Source organism: Malaya genurostris, chromosome 3, assembly GCF_030247185.1.
Source record: "Malaya genurostris strain Urasoe2022 chromosome 3, Malgen_1.1, whole genome shotgun sequence".
Taxonomy (NCBI): domain Eukaryota; kingdom Metazoa; phylum Arthropoda; class Insecta; order Diptera; family Culicidae; genus Malaya; species Malaya genurostris.
In genome coordinates, this window is record NC_080572.1 from 27,948,555 (window position 1) to 27,975,203 (window position 26,649).

The following is a 26,649-nucleotide window of genomic DNA, read 5'->3' on the forward strand; positions in this document are numbered from 1 at the left end:
AAAGTTGGACGATTTCCCGCATTGACTATGTGCAGGTTTCTACTGCTCACAAATTGTATCAAATCAGAGCCTCTCGAATATATTTCTGTGCTGCCCAAATGATATGGTGAGCATTGATGTCACTGCCGATTGTAGGCGGTAAATCACTTTTGCTGCAGTATGATACAACCTTTTTGAAGTCATCGCTTGGTGAAGGTTGGTTATGCGGTAAATATACCGAACAATAGACATATTTCCTGTCTATGCCATCAATAGTCATACCAACTGTGACAGCACAAACATCCCGAGTTGTGAGCTCCGATATGAGAGAAACATCGAGAGCGCTATTTGCAAGTATGCATGCTCGCGGCATTTCACGTGGATTGGTCATAACGCTCTTGTTGAAGGAAACGAAGACTGGGTTTAACAAGTTTCCAACGTAGTAGTTTTCCTTTTGGAAATATGGTTCTTGAACCAAAGCTATAGAAGCTTTACCTTCTTGCAGAAGTCTGGATAAATTCATAGTTGCTGTACGTTTATGCTGGAGATTGATTTGTGCTACTATAACCATTATCAATTATCAGAATTTAGCGGTAAACCCAGGCGCGTACCCAGGATTTCGTCTGAGACCTTCTGAATAATTATAGATGTTTTTGATACCAGGGCCCTTCCAGCCCCCCCTCTGGGTACGTGACACCATTTTACCAAGAAACTAAAGTACCGAAAAGTACAGTGTTTTGGATTTGCAAATTATTCGACCAGCGTTTGACTGTGAATCGGAAGGCTGAGAGTGGAACAAATAGAAAAGTATGCTTCCGACAAATGGACAGCCATTATCGTGAAAAATTTCAATCCTTCTGAGCGAAGTATAGCTCGAAAAGTTCAGATGCCAGACTCATACGTACAAAACGTAAAGCATAAGCAAGGACTGAGGACGTACAAAGTGAAAAAGGTGCCCAACCGTGACGACAAACAAAATATCACTGTACAAGGTCGTGCAACGAAGAGTACTTTACATCATGTTTTTGCAAATAATTTCGTTTACCATAATGGACGACGAAGCATACATGATCAGACTTCAAACAGCTTCCGGATATTGCCTTTTATACCGCAATGTGAAGGAACACCGTGGCCGAGCATTTTCGGACATAGAATGTTTCGAAATTCTGTTTTGATTTAAGCAACCTGTTCGTTTGTTGTCCGAAAGTTAACGAAAGTTGACTCTACCGAAACGGAAGCGCAGAAATGTATGAGCTCGATAAGAATGACGAAAAATATCAAAGTCTAGCAATAGAGTAGATCAAATGAAAGTTGTCTCAGACACATCAGATAATATTTTCATGGAGATTTGTGGTGAGATTTCAACGTACCGATTAAAAAAATCTCATCACAAACCGGATAATTTTCAAAATTCGTATAAAAATCCTCATAATTTAAAAAATTCACAAAAATTCAAATCTGTGAAAATCGGTCGCGCCATCTATGAGAAAAGTTAGAAAACATGTTTTCATTTTTTAGCACATTTTACCCCATAACTCCGGAATATGAAGTCGGTTCCAAATAATATTCAGGAATTTTGTATGGGATCACAAAACCTTTCATTTGAATCTAAGTTTGTGAAAATCGGTTCAGCCATCTCGGAAAAAAGTTAGTGCACTTATTTTCACAATTTTTTGCACATTTTACCCCATAATTCCAGAACCGGAAGTCGGATCCAAATAATATTCAGGAATTTTGTATGGGGCCACAAGACCTTTCATTTATATCTAAGTTTGTGAAAGCCATCTCCGAGAAAAGTTAGTGCAAAAAACGTTACATACATACATACGCACAAAAGTCGGTTTTCGCAGTGATTGCATAACCTTTCTATATGAGAAAGGCAAAAACTGAAACACTAGAGAAAATTTTCAAACAGATATCTTATAAATTCATGATATGTTCAGGTCTGATGTTATCTCTAAAGAATAACTAATAAATCGACTATTTGGAACGTAAAAAAATTGAGATTTCCGAAATCTCGTTGAGATATGGTGTTATCTCTAAAATAAACAGAGGTCTCATAGCTATGACACGATAATTATTTTGTAAACAATTGATAAACAGATAAACCATATAAGGAATGACGAACGTGATAAGATAGCGTTGATTCTTGCATGGTTACATGATAAAGTTGAGATATATTGCGAAATTTATATTTTAGATGTTTTTATCGATCAGTGTTTGTGAAAGAATGGAATTTGCGTCGATCTATCATCATAGAACGAAATCGAAATGACAAATGAGTCTTAAAACACTGTTCAAAAAGTAAAATTTGCATTTGAATTAAATCACTGCAGCCTTTATCATATACCGATGAATGCAGACCGAATTCGTCTCATACGCCTACAAACACATGCAAAGTTTGTATAATCTCGCCAAATCTCTAATCTGTATAACAGTTTTTCTTGTTTCCTAACTGAAAGGCATGAATTGTGTGGCGATGTTTTTGCTTGTTTTTTGAAAATTCTGCATTATCATGAGTCTACTACTCTATTGCTGATATTACAAATTTCAAAGTAGGTACCGAAAGCCTATAACGTAACTGAGTAAGATGAGGCTCATTATGAATCAAACTTCAGACAGTTGACTGTTTAGTACTGCGATGGCTAATTTCTTTATTTAATTCAGCTTGTCTCATGGTCTGTTATCTTATCTTATCATCATCTAAGTAAAAACAATCAAGTATATTTTCTATTATTATTCGCCATTTGTTAGTTCTGGAAGCCCTGAGTTGATTGACTTAAAAGTTTATTGAAAAATATCAGCATTTTTGAGTATTATTATAAATTATAGATTAATACTGTTCCGATAGAACTGTCGTTTGTAATTGTAATAAACAGTACTCTCATGAAATTCAACTTTTCCATTTATCGATATGTTTTTGTATGACAATTACCTTTTTTATAGTCAGTCACGTACCCAGACCCCGGACTCCCCCGAGGGGCCTTGGCCCCTCCCGAAATCAAAAACAGATATATAATTATTTAGAAGATTTCAGACATGTGTTACAGAAATAACAAGACAGTAAACGTAAAGAAATGTAATACAGTAACAGTTCCAGTGGAAAAGTTTGAAGTGTCTGTTAAAAACACCAGTAAAAGGCACATCTAAAATAAGGACATAAGCAATATTCAGTAACATTTTTTTTTCTTTGGGTCCCTCCCAAAACGAAATCCTGGGTACGGGTCTGTTTGTAGTTTATGTATATCTGGAAAGAGTGAGAATCCTTATGATGTATACGTAATCAGGTGAGAAAGTTCTAAATACGCTGCTAGGTAGGTAGAAGTTTTTAAATTGATCACAATCACTCCTCAACTGATGCTGACAACAAATCACTTCACAGCAAGGTTAAACAATGTCGGAGCAAGCTTTTACAATTGTTCGCCAATTTACTCGTGCAGTAGACACACTCGAGCGTAGAAATATTTTCCGAAACAGAACCTTTTCTGTAACAGTTTTCAGTTAAATACCAATCAGTTCCGATCATAGCTTCGACCAGAATGGATGTGAATATTTTACTGTGTGCGGTGGTGGTCATCGTTTTGACCTATCTATATCATCTTTTAACAAAAAATAATGACTACTTCCATAATAAACCAATACCTTCGTTGGCGGTGAAACCACTGTTGGGATCTTCGGGGTCACTATTACTGAAGCAAGTCACTTTTCCGGACTTCATCATGTCGGTCTATAACAAGTTTCCGAATGTGAAGTAAGCTATTGAATGGAAGCGTAATTACTCGTAATTTATTTTTTTATTTGTCTCAGAGTTCTGGGAATGTTTGATACCACCGTGCCAATGTTCGTCATTCGCGATCCGGAGCTAATCAAGCGAATTACTGTTAAAGACTTCGACCATTTTGTTGATCACCGACCATTATTCGGATACAGTGAGGAAATCGACAGTCCACATGCACTGTTCGGGAAGTCACTGTTCTCAATGAACGGCCAGCGGTGGCGGGATATGCGGGCAACGCTCAGTCCTGCTTTCACCGGAAGTAAAATGCGACAGATGTTTTACCTAATGACAAACTGCATAGAGGCGATAGTTGAGTTTTACGAGAATGATCTGAGAAAAACCACGGGCTCAAAAGATGTGGAACTCAAAGATATTTTATCAAGGTTGGCAATGGATGTGATTGCATCATGTGCTTATGGACTGAAGTTGGATTCGTTCAAAGATCAGAATAGCGAATTCATACGGCAGGCGAGGAAAATGTTGGCCTTCGACAAACTAGGGACTGTGATTAAAATATTTGCCTTTCGTTGGTTTCCGAAAATTGTTGGGAGCCTAGGATTAGATTTAATTGATCGAGAACAGGCTGTATATTTTTCCGCAATCATAAAAGATACTGTGAAAACTCGTGAAAGCAAGGGAATCGTTCGGCATGATATGATCGATTTACTACTTCAAGCTAGAAAGGGAACTTTGAAGCATCACCAGGAAACTGAATTGCTTGAAGGGTTTGCCACCGTACAAGAATCTGATGTTGGAAAAGCTGAGGTTTCAACACCAATGACCGAGACGGAAATGATCGCACAGTGTTTCTTATTCCTACTTGGGGGATTTGACACAGTCTCAGCATCGGCAACTTTTTTGATATACGAATTAATCCGCAACACTGAAATCCAGCAAACTTTATATGAAGAAGTTCAACAGACACACAAGGCTCTTGGCGGGAGTCCTTTAACATACGATGCATTACAGAAAATGAAGTACCTGGATATGGTAGTTTCTGAATCACTACGAATATGGCCACAAGCGCCAGCAATTGATAGACTTTGTGTTCATGATTACACTCTAGATGATGGCGAAGGATTGCGGTTTACCATCGACAAAGGCACTTCAGTTTGGATCCCGGTACAAGGTTTACATCACGATCCAAAATACTTTCCAAATCCGGAAAGATTTGATCCAGAGCGATTTAATGATGAGAACAGAACAAAGATCAATTTAGGAACCTACTTGCCGTTCCCCGAAATTGCATAGGATCTCGATTTGCATTGATGGAAATTAAAGCCATCGTATACTATTTGTTACTGAAATTTTCGTTCAATAGAAACGAAAAAACGCAGATTCCACTGAAGCTGAAAAAGGGTTTTACTAATTTGATGGCCGAGAAGGGAACACACATCACACTTAAATTACGAGTCGATAATTAATTTGTATTTGTAAAATGAGCAAATTATTTTTACAAGTGTTAAGGACTGAGTGATAAAATACACTGAAGTCTTTTTTACTCGGTTTTCATTTGATTTCTTATGTGAAATTTCATATGTGGTTTTTATGTGAATTAAGGGATGGATTTTTTTTAAATTTTTTTGATGTCAAATGTCAAATGCATGGAACGTGTAGATCTTGTATTGTCGCGAAAAATATCTTTTAAAGTTATTCGACTCTCTGGTACAGTTTGTATGTTCCATACTCTCTGAGTCGATTTTTTTTTAAATTGGTTCCAGGTAACACCTATACCTTGACGATACCCGCATGAGATATCTGACTTCACATTTTATTTCGATATCGAATTTTGGATATGAGCCATGAGCTAAATGTTTAATCCTAAGTTTATCAAAGTCGCCAAAGTACAATGGATACTTTATTGCATTGAATTTGTTATATGACTTCACATACCACATACTCATATTTTCGAACTGGTCACCGTAACAAAATTTGTTAATTGGGAACTATCTTCTTGGAAATTTAAAGTGAATACTTTTCAATAGGGTTATCAATATCATCAATCGCAAAATTTAAAACCAATAAATACCCGTCTGTTTAGCAGAGATAGTAGGTCGCGTTAGTCTCAAAACTGAATAGGTTTTCGCAGTAAATGGAGTAACACTTGAGTATTATGGAACTAAAGGAACCCTTAAAACCGGTAGAAATGCGAAATCGCACACCAATCTTGGGGATATAGTTTGGAAGCCCGTCGTAATAGTGAATTCACTTAATATGAAAAAAAAAAATATTATAGCTACGCGTTAACGTAAGATTTAATGTTTAATTTGGGTTTTTTGCAATTGCAATCTAATCCGACGGAACAAATAAAATGTACTCACAAATACAAATATCGATATATTGAAACAATCTTAAACGATTGCATTTTACTTTGTTTTTGTAACAAATTTGATACTATAATATATATAAGAGATTGTTCCAGGTTGAATAATATCCATTCTTTCCTAATTTTGTTTCAAACATCAGGAGTTTGTGTTAATATATGGAATAATTTATAAATTGTTCCATATATTGAGTTGATACACTGGAATACTGGATATCTGCTTCCATGTTTTAAAATTGTTGAAACTCCTGGTCGTAGTTTCTATTTCATTTTTCATTGGCATTTCAATGCTTTGGCTATCACATTTCACCAAAAAATAGTTTTTTTTTCGTTGGTCAACTAGTTTCATGAATTCGTCTTTTAACAGAAAGTGGTACGATAATTTCGTTCAATTTAGAGTTTGATTGCATCATGCTAAATTAGAATAAATTCAGTGCGACCCACGGTTCATTAGGAGAAGTAGGTAACTCACATAATTGGTTTTTAGAGTTAGTACGGTGGTACATTCAGAATAAACCGAGAAATCTGTCGAAACAAAAATAAAAACACATCATCAATTGATATATGCGCCGGGATCGCACTCAAGATCTTGAATATCAAATTAAAATAAAAGTTATGGTAGCCTAGTGAGTGATAATAAATTGCTTATTTATCTAGTCACGAGTGCTATGTCGTTCAGAATAGAAGTAAATTGGCTCCAGCTCGCGGTGGTGATCGCTGTTCTCGCCTATTTTTACCATCTGTTTATAAAAAATGTTAGGATCTTTGGGGCCGTTGTTGCTGAAACAAGTCACTTTTCCGGATTTCATATTATCGATCTATAACAAGTTTCCGAACGTGAAGTAAGCTATTGAATAGAAGTGAAGTTACTTGTAATTTTTTTTTTTACTTTACCGCAGAGTGCGTCATGTACTTATGGACTGAAGTTGGATTCGTTCAAAGATCAGGATAGCGAAGATCTTTGCTTTCCAAAAGTTGTTGGGTGTCTAGGATTGGATTTAATTGATCGTGAGCAAGCTATCTATTTTTCTGAAATCATCAAGAGGACCATAAAAAATCGAGAAAGCAGAGAATCGTACTGCTTCAAGCTAGAAAGGGAACTTTAAATCATCACCAGGAAACTGAATTGATGAAGGGTTTGACACAGTACAATAATCTGATGTCGGAAGGGCTCAGCCACAGCAACCTTTCTGATATACGAGTTGATTCGTAATCCTGGAATCCAGAATACTTAATTCGAAGAAGTTCAACAGACACACAAGGCTCTTGGCGGAAAAACTTTAACGTACGATGCATTACAGAAAATGAAGTATCTTGATATGATAGTTTCGGAAACACTACGAATATGGCCACGAGTTTCTGCTATTGATAGACTTTGTGTTCGAAATTACACACTGGATGATGGCGAAGGATTTCGGTTCACCATCGGGCAAGGCACTTGTGTTAGAATTCCGGTACAAGGTTTACATCACGATCCAAAGTACTATCCAATTTCGGAATGATTTGATCCAGAGCGGTTCAATAATGAGAACAAAGTAAAGATCAATTTGGGGACCTATTTGCGTTCGGAATTGGTCCGCGAAATTGCATGGGATCTCAATTTGCGTTGATGGAATTAAAGCCATCGTGTACTATTTGTTAATGAAATTTTTGATCAACGAAAACCGAAAAAAAGCAGATTCCGTTAAAACTGAAGAAGGGATTTATCACTACACTGGCCGAGAAGGGAACGCATATCACACTTCAATTACGATCAAATAATTAATTTGCATGGATTGGCCTGAAATTTGTCAGCAAGGATTTATTCTATGTCTTAATTCATATATAACCGTTTTATGGTTTTGCAGGAACAACAAAAATAAATAAAAAAATAATGATTCATTGGACTAAACATTTTATGTTACGGGTAATTTAATTTGAATCGAATGAACTTAATAAATTTGTATTTGTTTATTGACTAATTTAAATTTAAATTACTGCTGAAGTTGATAGTTTTAGTCGAGTCGAAGGAATTGCAGATGTAAGCTGGAATACTTTTCGAAGAGCCAATCTAATTCATTCATAAAACTTGATATTATATTGGTCACTGAACAGAGGACTAAATGGAAGCAGCAGAGCAGATTCCTTCATACAATAATATCCAGTGCATAAGTGAACCCACGAGACGTGGACTATGTTGCCAAAAGATTAATACACTCGTAGGAAGAAGGGCCACTGAGAGGGGGGGGAAAAGAGGGAATTTCTCCGGATCCGAAATTTTTCAAAACGCTGGGAAATTCGAAGATTTAAGATTGTATTTTATTCTTCATAATAAAAAATGTTGAAAATAAAGTTGCCCGGGTTGGCGGTTCAATGCATAGGATGCTGGTCATAAAAGCCACTTGTCGTATGTTCGAGCCCCGACCTGGAAGGATTCTTAGTGTCAGTAGGATCCATTGTACTAGCCATGCAATGATTCTGTACGCTAAGAATGGGCTGCGAAGTCTGTTGAAACAGAACGGCCAAATTCCACAAAAGGAATGTAATGCGAAGACTTTGCTTTAAAAATAAAGACAAATTTGGTATGTGAATTATGTTAAATTAATGTGTTTAGAAATCTCTGAATTCGAAGATATTCTCATGCCTCCAAATTTTAATAACCAGAGAAGATAGAACTTCGTTTATCGCTACATAATGTCAACGGTGTACCTTTTGATCTATATGAATAGAATATGAATGTAGCTCGATTAATAATAATAAAACCCAGAATTTTTATACCGGTTCCCCAATGAAAAAACATTAAATACACATCACATGAATTAGTTTTTTCTTATTCTCAAAGTAGGGGGGCGTAATATAGCAGTCACCCGACTCCGAATTTCCTCTCCATGGCCCTGCTTCGAGGTATATAGAATAGATCGAATACGATCACATGAAACATCTAAAATAAAAGTTCTGAAAATTTAAAGTTGTGATTTATTGAGAAGAAGGAACTATTTTAAGTTATTTAAAACTCGTCTGAGAACATTGTGTTCTGATACATCAGAAAAGTTTTTCGTTTAATTGAGCCCTAAAACTTAATCAACTGAGTTCTTTAACCTTAAGGTAATATATACTATCTACATGTCTGGGATTATATGTCAACAACATAAAAATTGACACTGAGTGCATTCAGATAGTCGAAGCCAGATAACAAATAATTTGTGAATCATCTGCAAATACATGGTCAAGTAAATAAATATTTACAATAACAGCGTCGAATCGTCATTGGTAAAATTAAGGAAATGTTCGAGTAGGTATATACAATAGGGTGGGACAAAATATTGATTTCAGCTCCACTAAACTTTTCGTGTTCCTTTTGGGTCCTAGAAGCACCATGCAAAATTTTAGCTTGATCTGAGAAACTATATTTTCGCACCCGAGGTTTAAAGTTTATATGTAATTTCTGTAGAAAATTTAACGAGGAAGAAAAACTTCGAAGACTTCAAAACAATCCAACATTTGTAAAAAAAGTTACTAAAGGAAAACCGACACAAAGTCCGAACGATGGCTTGCTAATGGTGGCACTGTTAGACTTTTTTGAGTTTTTACAATGAGTTTTGGAACATGGCTTGTCACTGGAAAAAAATCTTCGTACTAAGCTGAGTAGCTATCGTTAAGACATCAAACAACTCTCATCCACCGTTATAGCATAATAGAAGAAAGCAAAATCATATTACCAGCACTAGCAGCACAGCAGTGATGCTAGATATATTAAGGAGAGAGCTATTGTTCGGACTTTGTGTCGGTTTTTCTTTAATAACTTTTTCTACAAATCTCGTATCGTTTTGCGGTCTTCGCAAGTTTTCCTCCTCGATGAATATCCTACGAAAATAACACATGCACTGATTTTTAGAGTTTATAGGTTGATAGTCGATTTTTTTTATCAAAAGCAAATTTCTCCATACTAAATCCCATATAAACTTTAAACCTCGGGCGCGAAAATATAGTCTCTCAGTTCAAGCTAAAATTTTGCATGGTGCTTGTGGGACCCAAAAGGAACACGAAACATTTGGTGGAACGAAAAAATAAACCTTTTCATCTTTTTTTCATATAACCTTGTCCCACCCTAATATACAATCGTTCACCAATTGATATATACGGGTAGACGGTTCAACAAAAGGCACACTTAAGTGCCTAAAAAGGCAAATAGAAAAAGAAGCTCCTACTGCCTGGTGAGTGATAATGTATCGAACGTGATTTCTAGCCAACCAGTCACGAATTGTGCGCCGCTCAGAATGGAAGTAAATTTACTCCTACTCACGGGGGTGATCGCTGTTCTCGCCTATCTTTACCATTTGATTACCAAAAATAATGATTATTTTCACGATAAACCGATACCTTCGCTGGTGGCGAAGCCTCTGTTGGGATCGTCGGGGCCGTTGTTGCTGAAACGAGTTACTTTTCCGGATTTCATAATGTCAATCTATAACAAGTTTCCAAGTGTAAAGTAAGCTATCGAATATTTGTATGAAAGCTATTTTTATCAATTTTGTTACTTTTCAATCGCAGAGTTCTGGGACTGTTCGATACCACCACGCCCATGTTCGTCGTTCGCGATCCAGAACTAATTAAGCGGATTGGTGTAAAAGACTTTGATCATTTTGTTGATCATCGGCCGATTTTTGGAAACAGCGAGGAAATCGACAGTCCACATGCTCTGTTCGGGAAGTCACTGTTTTCGATGAACGGCCAACGATGGCGGGATATGCGGGCGACTTTGAGTCCTGCTTTTACCGGAAGTAAGATGCGACAGATGTTCCACCTAATGACAAACTGCATAGAAACGATGGTTGAGTTCTACGAAACTGAACTGGGAAAGACTTCCGGAACGAAGGAAGTAGAGGTCAAAGATATCCTGTCACGCCTGGGAATGGATGTGATTGCATCATGTGCTTTTGGTTTAAAACTGGATTCATTCAAAAATCAAGACAGCGAATTTATTCGGCAGGCGAAGAAAATGCTGGCGTTTGGAAAGATAAGCACTGTGATTAAGGTATTTGCTTTCCGTTGGTTTCCAAAAGTTGTTGGACGCCTAGGTTTGGATTTGATTGATCGTGAACAAGCAATCTATTTCTCCGAAATCATAAAAGATACTGTGAAAACTCGTGAAAGTCAGGGAATCGTTCGGCATGATATGATCGATTTGTTGCTCCAAGCTAAAAAGGGAACTTTGAAGCATCACCAGGAAACTGAAATGTCTGAAGGGTTTGCTACGGTACAAGAATCGGATGTTGGAAAGATTGAGGTTTCGACACCGATGACTGAGACGGAAATGATCGCACAATGTCTCATTTTCTTTGTTGGTGGATTTGATACTGTATCGACTAGTGCAACGTTTTTGATTTATGAGTTAATTCGAAATCCCGATATCCAAAAAACTTTAAAGGATGAAATTGATCAGACAAATAAGTCTCTTGGTGGAGGTCCTCTAACATACGAGGTATTACAGAAAATGAAATATCTGGATATGGTAGTGTCTGAATCACTACGAATATGGCCACCAGCACCAGCTATTGACAGGCTTTGCGTGCGTGATTACACTTTGGATGATGGTGAAGGATTGCGGTTCACCATAGACAAAGGCACTTGTGTTTGGGTACCCGCTCAAGGTTTGCACCACGACCCACAGTATTATCCAAATCCCGAACGATTTGATCCGGAACGGTTTAATGACGAGAATAAGGGAAACATCAACATGGGAGCCTACCTGCCGTTCGGAATCGGTCCACGAAATTGCATAGGATCACGATTTGCGTTGATGGAAATCAAAGCAATTGTTTACTACTTGATGCTGAAGTTTTCGTTCAAAAGAAGCCCGAACACACAAATTCCGTTGAAACTGAAGAAGGGATTTACCAACTTACAGGCAGAGAATGGAATGCACATGACACTTCAATTACGAGACGATAAGTAGTTTGCGCATAGCTTGTAATCCATTCCCAAATAAAGATTGGTAGATGTTATATGATAACGTAATTTTGTATTTGAACATTAATTTTCAGCGTGATTATTAATCAAGCTTCTGATTTTGTAAGATATCAAACTGTGTACTTCGCTCATCATTTTTAGTAACAGTATTATTTTCTAACTTTTTTTAATACTGGAAAAGTTTATAATGGATATTAATGTGATTTTGACGACTGCGATTTTGACGAAGGCAATTGTTGATTTGAAGTTTGAATATTTATAAAATCTATCGTTCATTAATAAAGGTATCAATAAGCACTTTGGAATCCCATCCTTAACAATTTTTTTTTGTAGTTTCAGTTTATTGTTACATTAGTTCAAAGTCGTTAAGTTGAGTAAGTTGAGCCGGAAAGTTGAGAAAGGATTAACAAACATAAACATAATAACCATCTTAGATGTTTATTTTTGATACAGAGAGAATAATAGATTTAGCCTCGCATTCGACATTAAATCAACGGATTGTGATAAAATCGGATAGAATATTTTCGTTTCGTCTCTATGCAATGCAATATTGCAGAAAGAAATAATTCGACAATTGTGCATTACTTACGTTATACCGATGCGAAAACTCGAAGCGAGTGCAGCTATTTTCATCTTACCCTTCAAGCCAATGGACCGAACAGAGACAGTAGTTCTCACTCTAACTAATGGTTTTAGTCTAGGATATGAATGAATGAGCTGAGATGTATGGGGGCATCGTTGCCATAGCTGTAATTTGTAATATAAATAAATGAAGACAAACACGAGAAAAGGTCCTAAGTGCAAATGACAGTTTCTCTTTGTTTACTTTCTCTTTCGAGTATTACGGTCCAATCAGCAACCTTCCCATCTAACACTTCACATAGGATTATAGCAAAAACCATCAACTTTCGATATGCACTGTAGAATTTGTTGGAAATTACTGTAATTTGCCGTAATAATTGAAAGAGAGAGTAAACCAAGAGAAACTGTCACTTGCACTTGGGACCTTCTCTAATGTTCATCGAGAAATGTCACTTTAAAATATAGCACGATTTTTTATTGCAAAAATGACGCATTAGCACTGACGGAAGCGAACTGAGAAAAATGCACTAACCCTAGTTTAACGACGAAGAAGCTCAATGTTTTATTCACATCAATCCAGTTATGTGTTTGATATTACCCATTCGTCTGTTTTTCAAATTGTAGGGATGGTACTCGGAAGGCGAAGTATCGATACCTAGGGTATCGGGATACCGAAATTGTGGATATCGATACAAGGTATCACAAGGCAATAAAGTATCGATACCTGTAAGTATCAATTCATAAATTTGTTGTACCACCAACATAAGCATATTTCTTGCCATGTAGATTGCACTTCGAATTTTGCTACTTTTGGTCCACGTCAAAAAATTTCCGCAAGTCACTTTGTGTTGGAGCCATGATGGTTTCACATTTTACTTATTCTCTCAAAAAATTTCATGTCATAACCTTCATGTCAATGCACTAAAAGCCAATTCCTATCGAACATTCAGAGATTTGTTGGTTTGAGCAAAAGCACATATTTTGCTTCTATTTCTTCGCGTTTTGCCTTCGGATCATCAGTGCTAAGCTAGCGGTTTAAATTGAACTGCTAGACGTGAGATGGCAGTTCAATTTGAACTGCTTTAACACTCCTAATACCAAGCCTAAAAAAGTTACGCGAAGCACCAAGCCTCAAAAAAAGTTGGAACGGTAATTTTGAACTATCATAGCTCAGTTGTTACTTGACCAATTTCGATAAATTTTTCACCCTCGAATTTTGTGAAGTTTGTAGATTATTTTAAGTATATCGTTATTGGCAATCTTTTAGGAAAAACTAATGAAAATCAGATTTTTCCCGTTCCAAGTTTTTTTTCGAGCTCAAAACGTGCCCTATCTGCATTCATGCGGCACCTGCATCGCGAATCGGATATTGAGAACTTCAACTTTACCGAGTCATAACTTTGTTGTTAGTCAACCGATCTTCAAAATTTGTTCACCATTGGAAAGGTAATACTTCCAGAAATAAAATGCATTGAAAAAACCGAAAAATAGGTTTATCTACCCAAAGTTATAATGAAAACTGTAGATAGATGACCTAAGAAAAGATGAGACTTTTTACTATGATCGGAAATATCTCGAAATTCAAAGCAATGACCTATATATTTTTATACATCATTCGATTGCTAGTGATACCAGCTACAATTTTCGCTCAATTACCATTCCTACACAATCAAAAGAAAACATTGAGAAATCGATGAATTTATAAATATATATGAATTTTTCATTTTTTTTCACATGTTTGTATATAACTCGAAAATTAAAGCAATGACATGTACATATTTTGATTCAAAATATTGAAATCATTACCAGAAACAATGTATTGATGATCAAAATTATATATCCGTTCAAAGAATCTCAAGAAATTTGGTACAAATACAGAGAATTTGTGTTATTGGGAAAATTTTGCCAAAGAACATGAAATCAAAACTTTTAAATTTCATGACATATATTTTTTTATTATTTTAGTTGGAAATTTATTATAAACAAAATTTACAAAAAAAAACTGAAACTTGGATTTCACTGAAAATTTTAAAATTTTTAGGAAATAACCTAAAACTCTTAAAATATTTTTGTATTGGACAAACGATCTAAACAATTTTTATGCACAACACAAACGCATTTGATAACTACTAAAATTCTGGTTTTGTTGTAGGTTTGCCGTAGAATCTCAAAAAATAGATGAAAGATCGGAAATTTTAAAATTTCCGAGTTAAATTGCATTGCACAGTGGTCCGGATCCACAATTTAGGGGGACAAAAACATTTGTGGCTTAACCTTATACTTTAGAGCTATGATGCCTTCAAAACAAATGATCAGTGAAGATAAACCATATGTCGATGTACATGGTATTAGGGTGGCTCTTATTATTAAGGTGATCCAAAACTTATTTTCCGGATGTATTGAGATAGAGGACTGCATTTTTCGGCAAAACTGTAGATAAACTTATATCGAGCAGCTTTGCTGAGGACATCATAGTAGTATCTGCAACGGTTTTAGTGTTACAGCTATTTTTAAAGAGCAACTTAGGGTGTTCCTCAAAAAATCAGATTTTTTGTTCTAGCATTTATATTTTTCGCTTTTCGTATAGGTATCTTTGAACATCTTTTAGAGTTTGTTAAAACCAATTTTTTAATGACTGGCGTGTTCAGGTAGCGTTTTCGAAACCGAAGTTATGAGCAAAACTAGTTCAAAAACAGGTTATTTTTAAACTGCTATATCTAACATTGAGGAAAACGAAAAAAATCTGTTTCTTGTATTTGACAAAAAATATTTTCGAGCATGTTTATAAAAAAAGGCGGAGGAGATATTTTTTAAAATTTTTTTAAATTATGTTCATACATTGGATTATTTCATTGAAAAATATTCGTATCAGTCATTTATTAGCTATATAAGGTATTTTTGTCTTCTAAAGTGTCAAATCAATTCAAGTGCATATTCGGGAAGAAATCGTTCTGCATTCTTCGGGGAATGCAGAATGGTGTCGCTTTTGTAAAATCTCTAACGCTTCTCGGTGGTTGGAGGTTCTATCAACCGTGCATTTTGGCACCTGCAGATCGTTCAGCATCCTTTCGGGGATGCAGGACGACTTATTTCTTTATGTTTTGTGCTGTTTTCCCATTTCATCCAATTCTCAATTCCCTTCCATGTTCCTTTTATCCTTCCCTTCCTATCAGGAAGTTGATGAGAAGCTACGCAAGGCACGAATCTCCAAATAACTAGGGGAACATGCCACTTGAGCCAATTAGTTCTGATAACATAGGTGCAGGGTTTCATTCAGTAAAAAGCATTCAAACGAAGAGGTTGTTTTTCGAGACGAAGACAACTTTAAGCTGCGAATAGATTGGTTGGTAGGTGCTAATCGCAAAGACTGCTGCAAAGCCAATATTCGGGGCGATTCCAGTTTCACAAGTACTTGAAATAGTGGAACTCACTTCACTGAGAAAGATGGCCTAACCGATTTGAGAACTGTTTCAATTTGTAGGTTACACTAGTTCATGCACTAGCTTTCATGTTTTTCAAAAATCAAACAAAACTGTTTGAAGAATATATTTTTATATGAGAATAAGAGAGATATGAGAAAGGCATCATTACACAACTAGGTGGAAAAAAACAAGTTTTACTTAATTTCGTATGATTTTTGTGCTAAATTCAGAATTCTACTTTTTCTAAATTGTTTACTAATAAAAAATTCAAATAATTTTAGAATTCTATATATTCCGAAATAATTCTAAGTTTGTGATATTTAAATTCTAATATTCTATCGATTATAATTGATGTCGTTTAGGATAGCGGAAAATTTAAGATATATTTTTTAGTTCTTAATTGCTAGTAAAACATCAAGCAATATTTTTTTTTTTAATTTTAGTTGGTTTTTTTGATCATTGGTTAGTATATGGAATTCGTATAAATTTACGTTCTATTTCTTTTTGTACAAAGCCATTGAAATAATTTAAAATTTTCGTGTTGTCACAAAATTTATTTTATTAATAGAAACAAATTCTACGTCTCTTTGAAACAGATGAAATCAAAACGGATTCCAATATTTTCACTTTGATTTGCAGAAACGTTGAAACGCAATATATATCAGAAATTTTGAAATTTCCGATCTTCTACCGATTTTCTGAGATTTTACGGGAAACCTAAAACAAAAAAACCTAATTTTAGTAGTTAACAATTCTGTTTGGGTTGTGCATAAAAATTGTTTAGATCTTTTGTCCAATACAAAAACATTATTATTTTTAGAGTTTAGGTATATTTACCAAAATTTTTAAGATTTTCAGTGAAATCCAAGTTTCAGTTTTTTTGTAAATTTTGTTCATAATAAATTTCCAACTAAAATAATAAAAAAATAATAGTCATAAAATTTCAAAGTTTTGATTTGTTTTTTTTTTTGGCAAAATTTTTCCAATAATAGAAATTCTCTGTATTTGTACCAAATTTCTTGAGATTCTTTGAACGGATATATAATTTTGATCATCAATACATTGTTTCTGGTAATGATTCCAATATTCTGAATCAAAAAAATGTACATGTCATCGCTTTAATTTTTGAGTTATATACAAACATGTGAAAAAAATTGAAAAATTCATATATATTTATAAATTCATCGATTGTTTAATGTTTTCTTTTGATTGTGCAGGAAAGGTAGTTGGGCGAAAAATGTAGCTGGTATCACTAGCAATCGAATGATGTATAAAAATATATAGGTCATCGCTTTGAATTTCGAGATATTTACGATCATAGTAAAAAGTCTCATCTTTTCTTAGGTCATCAATCTACAGTTTTCATTATAACTTTGGGTAGACAACCCTATTTTTAGTTTTTTTCAGTGCATTGTATTTGTGGAAGTAGTACCTTTCCAATGGTGAACAAATTTTGAAGATCGGTTGACTAACAACAAAGTTATGACTCGGTAAAGTTGAAGTATTCAATATTTTCTATGCGACGTTTATGCCAAAGGAAAGAAAATTGGAAAGCAGATAGGGCATATTAGGCGCGTGAAAAAAACTTGGAACGGGAAAAATCAAATTTTCATTGGTTTTCCTTTGCCAATCGTCAGCTACAAAGTTTTGGAATCAATCTACGAACTTCACAAAATTCGAGGGTGTAAAATATATTGAGATTCGTTGAAAAACAGCTGAGCTATGACAGCTCAAAGTTACCGTTCCAACTTTTTTTGAGGCTTGGTATTTGGAGTGTTAAGCACTGATAAATCGAAGGCGAAGAAATAGAAACAATTCCAATTCCTATTACGACGAGACCGGGGACAGAAGGAACGGAGGCACCAGGCTCGCGCATGTTTACACGGAAAGAAATCCGTTACTGCTGTTATGATTAGAAAATCATGAAACCAATCATTTTAACTTATCATGAAATCATGAGTAATAACTCTTCTCCCGCGAAAATAAATCAGCTAAAGCTGACAAATGTTTTATAAATAGGCTAAAGGAATGGGCGATCCTCTCAACGTTCAGCCAATTATCTAATGGTCTCTCCACATGTGTGATTTTTTGTCTTTTTATTGCATATACTATTCACGTGTAAAGAGTAAATACAGATAATTTTATTTCCAATGAGTATTTCAATCTCCGTTCTTCCTTACCTACACTGAAACCAACAGTAGTTACAGTTTCTTACCATGATATATGTTATTAGTATATATTAGCTGTCAAGCTCAGTCATTCCGTTTCTGTAATGACCTCAGCATTCCACGAAAATTCCTGGAGCAGGGTGGCAAGGGGATTAGCGATTTCAATTTCCTGTTTATTTTTCCCGATTTTCCCGGTGCGTGAGATAAAAATTCCCGGTTTTTAGAACAGGCCACAGTATTTTTCGAGTATCTCATTGGAACTACGTTTAAAGATCTCATCCACAGTTTGTCCAATTGGTCATCTGACTGACAGTACCAAACAGCTCAATGTATTCCATCTTTATTTTGTCTTTTATTTCGCCAGTAACTTCGATGAAACATATCTGGCCAACGGTTATGAAAGAGACCAGTTTCACGAAGGAATGAAGCATAAAAATTCTTGCAATTTTCTCGAAAAATAAACACATTTCATTCAGACTTCTTGCTTTTTCCAATAATGCTCTTAAGCGTAGCTTTCACATCAAATACGGTTACCAGTGGTGTCTTGTAAGTTGCCAGAAATATTAAATGTCTAATAAAAAAAAATTTAAATCCTTACAACTGCAATTAAAGTAATTTTTTTTCAAATTATTCAATCTTTTACAAGACAGTCTTAATCAGCCTTCTTAAGGCTATCTGGAAAATCAGTCTCTCTTAGAACTTATTCAAATTATAAGTGTATTGAAGAGATGGGTATAACCGTTAATTTTAAATATAATTTAATAGTTCTACCGAAAGAATTAATTCTATTGAACCATTCATTCGTTTTTCTGAAACTTTGCATGTTTCTTCGAAAATAACAGTGAGTGCTTTTTGCATGTGTTTTACCAATAATCATTCTCTTTTGTATACATTTTCAAAGTTCACGAACTTCTACGTTGATAAGTTGAAAGTCGACAGCTTTGTCGATTTTGTGAATCCTATTGAAATCAATACCAAGATTACAACACAAGTGCTATCACAATTTGACATAACTGAGAAAAATTTTGATGAAATTAGGGTAATCATTGGCTGGCACTTAAAAACATGAAGAATTCTTGAAAAAAAATATTAAACACGTTACCTAATGTTACTTTTACCATTAGGCATGCTTATTCAGAAATTTGAAGACAAACACTAGAAAAAGTTCTAAGTGCAAATGGTAGCTGACATTTGCAATCTTTATTTCGATTATTACGGTCCTATCGGCAATCCTTCTATCTTAGGGTGAGGCCAAGGAGAAAGCGACAAGCGAAGCGATGCGAAACTTGACAGATCGCGAGCAGAAAAACGACATGTATGTCAGAGTGAGTGCGATGCGATCGGTTAGTAGTCGCTTCGCAACGCATCGAGTTCACTCTGACATACTTGTCATTTTTTCTGCTGAAATTGAGTGGACGGAGCTCTGCCGCTCGACTACGTGCGATCTGTCAAGTTTCGCATCGCTTCGCTTCGCATCGATTGTCGTTTTCTCACAGGCTTCATCCTTACACTTTGCATAGAATAACGACTGAAACCATCATTTTTCGATTTGCAGTTAAGAAAATGTTGTAAAATATAGAAATATGCCGTAATAATTGAAAGGGAAAATAATAGAAATCCAGCAGAAGTATCCAAATTATCCTTATTTTTCATCTTAATTTCAACTAAGAAAACTCTTATTGATTTAAACTTGCTGTTGAAACCATACAAAAACCGTTGAATGAGACATGGGCTGTCGGCCCTATTTCTAAAGGATTGTGCACCATTGAACCTGTTGTTGTGGGACAATAAGATGTTTCAAAACTTGTACTGAACTTCTCGTTCAAACACAAAATTGAGTATTGCCTCCAACTTTTCCTTTGTTGTATCAGAAAAAATCATGATGCAGAAAATCGTTACTAAGATTAGGACTAGTACTTTTTTCCCGGATTTGCACTAAAATTCCCGACTTTTTCTCGGTTTTCTCGGTCATTTGCCACCCTGCTGGAGAAACCTTTTCAGGTTTGGAAATATATAATAGTCGCTAAGGGCCAGGCCTGGAGAATACGAGGAATATCGGATCGTACCGCAAATCATCCAATTTCATCGTTTCTGTTTTATCAGGACACGAAACTCGTCCTTTTCCATGGCTTGATGAAAACTAAAACTCGTCTGACACGATCAGCTGTTATTCAAACACTAGTGGACAGATTGTCATATCCTCTACATCTTAGAGTTTAAGCAATGTGTCTTTAAACCTATATTATTAAATTAAAATACCTTTCTCTTGACATTCACACAGTCTCATAAAAACAATCTTTGTTTTTCAGTAAGACAATTTCAGATACGAATTTGAGCGCATTTTTGACACAAATTCATTTAGATCAATTCGAGTAAGTGTGCTTCAGCGCTTACGTCATATATTCGACAACATTCTCAAAACTAAAAGTTTCAGCAATAATACAATTGAATTTGATCATTGGTCACTTTGAAAAAGTTGTGCGAATAGAAAAAAATTTCTTAGCCGATTACGTCAATTATACCATCATATTTCTGGTACCAGAAGGAACAACCAGATACCTAATAACGACTTTCAAACGAGCCTAAGCTTGTTGAAATCGGTTTAGCCATCTCCGAGAAATTGAACGGAGAATAATTTTGGCTACGTCACTTCTATCATTATATCTCCGGAATCAGTTTCGACACTCACTTGATCTTCGAGCTTGATTTACAACCAAGGAGTAGCTTTCAAATGAACCTAAGTTTGTTAAAATCGGAGATGGTCAATTTCCGTAAAAAAATTAGAGGAAGGAAATCGTTTAAAGGTTTAATACACACATACACACAGATTTTTTATAATCACACCGAGCTGAGTCGAATGATATAACAATATTTTTCCAAATTGTTTATCCTTTCATTAAGAAAAGTAAACAAGTTTGACAATGGCTAGCTCCTATGGTCCGACCGTACTAGATGCAAGAATATCAAACGAACAGAACGAGTGCTTCAATCTTCCCAAAGTCTGTACAGCTTATGGACCCGTTGATGACGCTGAAAACAAATCATCGCCGAGTATTGAAAGGCGATATTTTCGATTTTATGTAATGGGATCACTGATAGTCGAGGACAATGATAACAGCAGAGATACTCAGACGCATATTTTAGCATTGTATTTATTTGATTTCTAGAGCGTATGATACAGTTACATATTAAAATGCTTAGTTTGATAATCAAAACGCTCCAAGCTATTTTCTTGGTTTAAACAGCAAGTGCACTCCGTTCTCTGGAATGACATCTCCAAATCCTTTCATTATTTTAAGCGGTACCTCAGTGCGGCTTGTTTTTTCAAAAGAAAAATTTAACAGCATATAATACAGAATAGCTTTGACCTCGGCAAGCGCGAAACGCGATCCGATACAATTTCTCGGTCCAATCCCAAACGGTACATATGTTTCGGCTTTGATGCTAACTTTTTTTTCATCCCCGAACCGTTCCGGATCGAAAACTTCCGGATTTGGGAAATAGTTCGGGTCACGGTGTAGTGCCTGAGCGGGGATCCAAACAATAGTACCTTTGTCTATCGTTATCTTAAGCCCGTTGCCACAATCGAGTAGGTAGTCTTTTATACATAATCGATCCAGTGCCGGGGCGGGCGGCCACAGTCGTAGTCCTTCCGATACGACCATATCCAAATACTTCATTTTTTGCAAAGCGTCATAGGTGAGAGATCTTCCATTTAGAGAGGAATGCGTAGCCATGACTTCTTCGTGTAGTTTCATTTGAATATCAGAATTTACTGCCAATTCATAGGTTATGAAAAGCAAGCTTGTTGACACGGTATCAAAACCAGCTAGGAAAAAGACTAAGCATTGGGCAACGATTTCTGTATCCGACAATGTTTCCAAACTTACACCTTTTCCAATTTCCGACTCTTGAACGGAGGCGAAGCTTTCGTCTTCTTCTTTTTGTTGTTTATGTTTTAGAGTACCTTTTCTTGCATTAATCAAAAGATTCACCATGTCCTGTCGCACGATACCCTTAGCTTCTCGATTCTTTATGCTGGTCAATATCAGTGACTTGAAATAGTCGTTATATTTTGCATCAATAATATCGATTCCCAACCAATCCATGAGGCTCGGTACCAATCTATGACCAATGACTCGTAGCAGTACACTAATCCTATTAAAGCTCATCATTTTCCGTCCAGTCAAGTAAAAATCATTTTTGGGATTTTTCAAAGAATCGACTTGCATTCCGAACGCACAGTTAGCAATCACATCGTTGGCAAACCGACCAAACACATCCTTCATTTCGTACTCTTGAGGGCCTTTGGTACGTGCTTCTTCAAGATAATACAGGGTGATTTTTTAAGAGCTTGAGAACTTTTTTAAACAATAAAACGCATAAAATTTGCAAAATCTCATCGGTTCTTTATTTTAAACGTTAGATTGGTACATGACATTTACTTTTTGAAGATAATTTCATTTAAATGTTGACCGCGGCTGCGTCTTAGGTGGTCCATTCGGAAAGTCCAATTTTGGGCAACTTTTTCGAGCATTTCGGCCGGAATAGCCCGAATTTCTTCGGAAATGTTGTCTTCCAAAGCTGGAATAGTTACTGGCTTATTTCTGTAGACTTTAGACTTGACGTAGCCCCACAAAAAATAGTCTAAAGGCGTCAAATCGCATGATCTTGGTGGCCAACTTACCGGTCCATTTCTTGAGATGAATTGTTCTCCGAAGTTTTCCCTCAAAATGGCCATAGAATCGCGAGCTGTGTGGCATGTAGCGCCATCTTGTTGAAACCACATGTCAACCAAGTTCAGTTCTTCCATTTTTGGCAACAAAAAGTTTGTTAGCATCGAACGATAGCGATCGCCATTCACTGTAACGTTGCGTCCAACAGCATCTTTGAAAAAATACGGTCCAATGATTCCACCAGCGTACAAACCACACCAAACAGTGCATTTTTCGGGATGCATGGGCAGTTCTTGAACGGCTTCTGGTTGCTCTTCACTCCAAATGCGGCAATTTTGCTTATTTACGTAGCCATTCAACCAGAATTATGTAGACCATAAATCGGGCGTAAAGCGCGAAACACATTTCGAACCGAACACTGATTTTGGTAATAAAATTCAATGATTTGCAAGCGTTGCTCGTTAGTAAGTCTATTCATGATGAAATGTCAGAGCATACTGAGCAAATAATAATGCATGAAAATCATAACCTCAAAAAATCTGAGCAAATACTAATGCATGAAAATCCTAACCTCAAAAAAATCACCTTTTACTTAACTGCATTCTCACTGCAGTCCACTATCAGATGGAACATCAGTCGCAGTTTGCTTCCTGTGAACGCAGGACTCAATGTTGCTCGCATGTTCTTCCATTTTTGACCCGTTAGAGCAAACAAGGATTTACTAACGATCAGCTTTGGATTATCATTATCGGCGCTTCCAAATGTGGGTACATGATCTACAAAATGATCAAAATCTTTCACAGTAACCTGTTTAATTAGATCAGGATCTCGAATAACAAACACTGGCGAGGTCAGATCGTGTATGCCGAAAACTCTAAAATTGTTTTGATTTGTTGATGTATACAAGATTGTAAGATCTGATACTTACTTGGCGTTTGGAAACTTGTCATATATGGTTGTAATAAAGTCACCGAATGAAAGTTTCCGTAAATATAATGGCCATGTACTGCCTAGTAGGAATTTAGGAGTCAACGAAGGAATGGGTTTTTTATGGAAGTAATCATTGTTTTTTGTAAGTAAGTAATAAATGATTGCTAGGAGAACGACAATCGTGATGAGATATAGAAAATTAATTTCCATTTTCAATTGAGTCGCACATCTGTCGTGCAAGAGAAACCACAAATAACTGAGCGACAATTTTGAGCAACCGCAGTGGTATTCTCCAAAAGGTCATATTAATATGAGTGCGATTGTATGTGCTGGGTATTTTTGATCGCCGGATCATTGATGTCGTGTTGGTTTTAGAACCTGTTTTGCTAGTTTTAGCATTCGGTTTGGTAGTGCGTTACACATTTTTTTAAGAGACACGAGACCAAAACGCCACCGGCTGCGTTTTATTGTTTGTATTTACAGATAAGACTGCATTAAAAGCGGTCGTCTTATCTATCACAATATACGTAGGCCGCTACTGGCAACACCAAAACAAAGTTTGACATTTTTTAACATAAACGTACTCAGAACGTTTTGATGTACAAGCGCTGAATCGTGGTCGTAGTTCGGTCGCCGATGAATTCCTTGAATATCGTCCAAAATCAATTGTTTTGCCAAAAACCATCGATGCTGTGCTTGAACTGGTGAAGGCCACGAAGGCCCGGCGGGCGGAAGATGGTGGTCAGGGACGGGGATCGAGAGAATCTGGCGGATGTTAGTGTCGAACCTGTAGGTGGAGTTTATACTTTCTGAGCGAGGAATAACACATTACACTTGTATATCAATGTGTTTAAGGTACTGGTATATGAGAAGCATATATAAACTATCCCGACTCGCCAACACATCCCGAACCGGAACCTCAGGCGGTCTACCTCGGGCCCTAAGGGATTCCAGTAGCTTCGACCTGGCGTCGCGATACTCCACGCACGACCACACGACATGCTCGATGTTTTGATAACCGTCGCCACAGGTGCAGAGACCACTCTCCGCAAGCCCAACACGCCGGGGATGTGTGTTGAAAGTGTAGTGATTTGACATGAGCCGCGACATAAAACGAATGAAATCGCGACTCACGTTCATCCCCCTGAAACAAGATTTCGTCGATACCTTAGGGATAATGGAGTGTAGCCATCGTCCCAGTTCGTCATTCGTCCATGAAGTTTTCCAACTTCCGAGAGTTTTCTGACGAGAAATACTGAAAAATTCATTGAAGCAGATTGGTCTTTCATAAATATCACCTTCCAATGCGCCCACCTTAGCCAATGTCTGCCTTTTCATTGCCCGAAATGGAACAATGCGAAGGGACCCAGACTAACGATATTAAATAAGACCGTTCAGATAAAGTTATCAAATGTTCCCTTATTTTCCCTAGAAAATATGGGGGATACTTTCCTGGCTTCATTGCCCGGAGAGCTTCTATTGAGCTTAGACTGTCCGTGACAATGAAGTAATGGTCTTTGGGCAAGGTTTGAATGATCTCAAGGGTGTACTGAATGGCAGCTAATTCTGCGACGTAAACTGAAGCCGGATCACTGAGTTTGTACAAAGCGATGATGTTCTGATTGAAGATACCGAAGCCTGTGGACTCGTTGATGTTTGATCCGTCAGTGTAAAACACTTTTTCACAGTTTACTGTTCTAAGTTTGTTATAAAAAATATTAGGGGCTACTTGAGGGCGTATGTGATCCGGAATTCCACGATGGATTTGGTAAATCGATTTCAACAAGTCTAAACTCGTTTGAAAGTTACTTTTTTCCATTGAATAAAATTTGAAATTTAAATGGCTTAATTCCGAAACTCCGGGTCCAGAGATATATTTTATTCTAACCACTAATTTTTCTCGCAGATGACTAACCCGATTTAAACAATCTCTGCAATACCGGCAAATTTTCCCTTTCTAAAACTCTGATTTTTTTATTTAACTTTTTCGGATTATTTATTGAGAAAAAAAATCAAACATTTTTTTTAGTGTATATTTTTTTAGAGTGCCCAATCGATTCCCTACAACTTCTTCCTGAACGCCATTTTTGTACAATTAACGGTTTCCGAGTTACAACGATTTGAAAAAGGCAATTTTTGTGAAATGCAAAAATACATACGCCCTTTTTAAAAATCAGTCACGAGTGGGATTGACCTTTCCATCAATTCAAAACTTATGGTTTGCCATACTGAAGCCATGTGCAAAGTTTCATCCAAATCGGAGAAGGTCGAGTCTGATGATCTGCGAAGCATGTCTGGAATTGCTCTGTAGGATCTTCTACCGGATTGAAAATGTTGTATATAATATAGAGCAAGTTATGGACGAACCCAAATAACAGATGACCCGTACGCACAGACGTCAGCAAAGTACGCGTCAGCAGTAAGACTCCAGTGTATCCAACGCGTGGAGATGTCAACCACCCTGTTACCAATTATCGAACCGCTAACATTGCAGCAGACATCCGGCCACCGTGGCTGCATCAGCCACACGGAACCACCCGCGATCCCATTTCAACCAGAATAGTAGTTGATTTTCTGAATTCGATTGGTTAAAATTTGGTACAACTAATCGATTGTTGTTTTAACAAAACTGTCTTTTTTGTTTTTCGATTAGCAGAAACGATGGTTGAAACAACTAATTTAATTATTTGAAAAAAATGCTGTCAATTAGTGAGGACACATACCTTTCAATTTCAACAAATATTTTAGTTGAAATAACTGGTGTTGTTATTGAAACAAAATTCTGTTAGTTGAAAAATAAATCGGTTTTATTTGTTTTAGACATTGCAAATAGTTGAATCAA

General features: G+C 36.3%; 2 protein-coding genes and 2 pseudogenes across 3 annotated transcripts in view; 2 read left to right on the forward strand and 2 right to left on the reverse strand.

The window, feature by feature from the left end:
• Positions 1-26,649, reverse strand: part of LOC131437314 (sodium-dependent transporter bedraggled) — a 279,011-nt gene that overhangs the window by 204,149 nt on the left and 48,213 nt on the right. The gene's annotated exons all lie outside the window — the stretch shown is intronic.
• On the forward strand, positions 3,397-5,258 carry LOC131437331 (probable cytochrome P450 9f2; annotated as a pseudogene).
• On the forward strand, positions 10,269-12,077 carry LOC131437328 (cytochrome P450 9e2-like). Its single transcript, XM_058606602.1, has 2 exons — positions 10,269-10,548; positions 10,611-12,077. Exons 1-2 carry the CDS (start codon positions 10,337-10,339, stop codon positions 12,013-12,015), a joined length of 1,617 nt encoding a protein of 538 aa, XP_058462585.1. The 5' UTR covers positions 10,269-10,336; the 3' UTR covers positions 12,016-12,077.
• On the reverse strand, positions 21,425-24,227 carry LOC131437341 (probable cytochrome P450 9f2; annotated as a pseudogene).

Excerpts from the sequence above, each read along its gene's own strand:
- LOC131437328 (XM_058606602.1), top strand. The coding sequence starts at position 10,337 with ATGGAAGTAAATTTACTCCTACTCACGGGGGTGATCGCTGTTCTCGCC. Across the intron at positions 10,549-10,610 it reads AACAAGTTTCCAAGTGTAAA|AGTTCTGGGACTGTTCGATA; the intron begins GTAAGCTATCGA and ends TTTCAATCGCAG.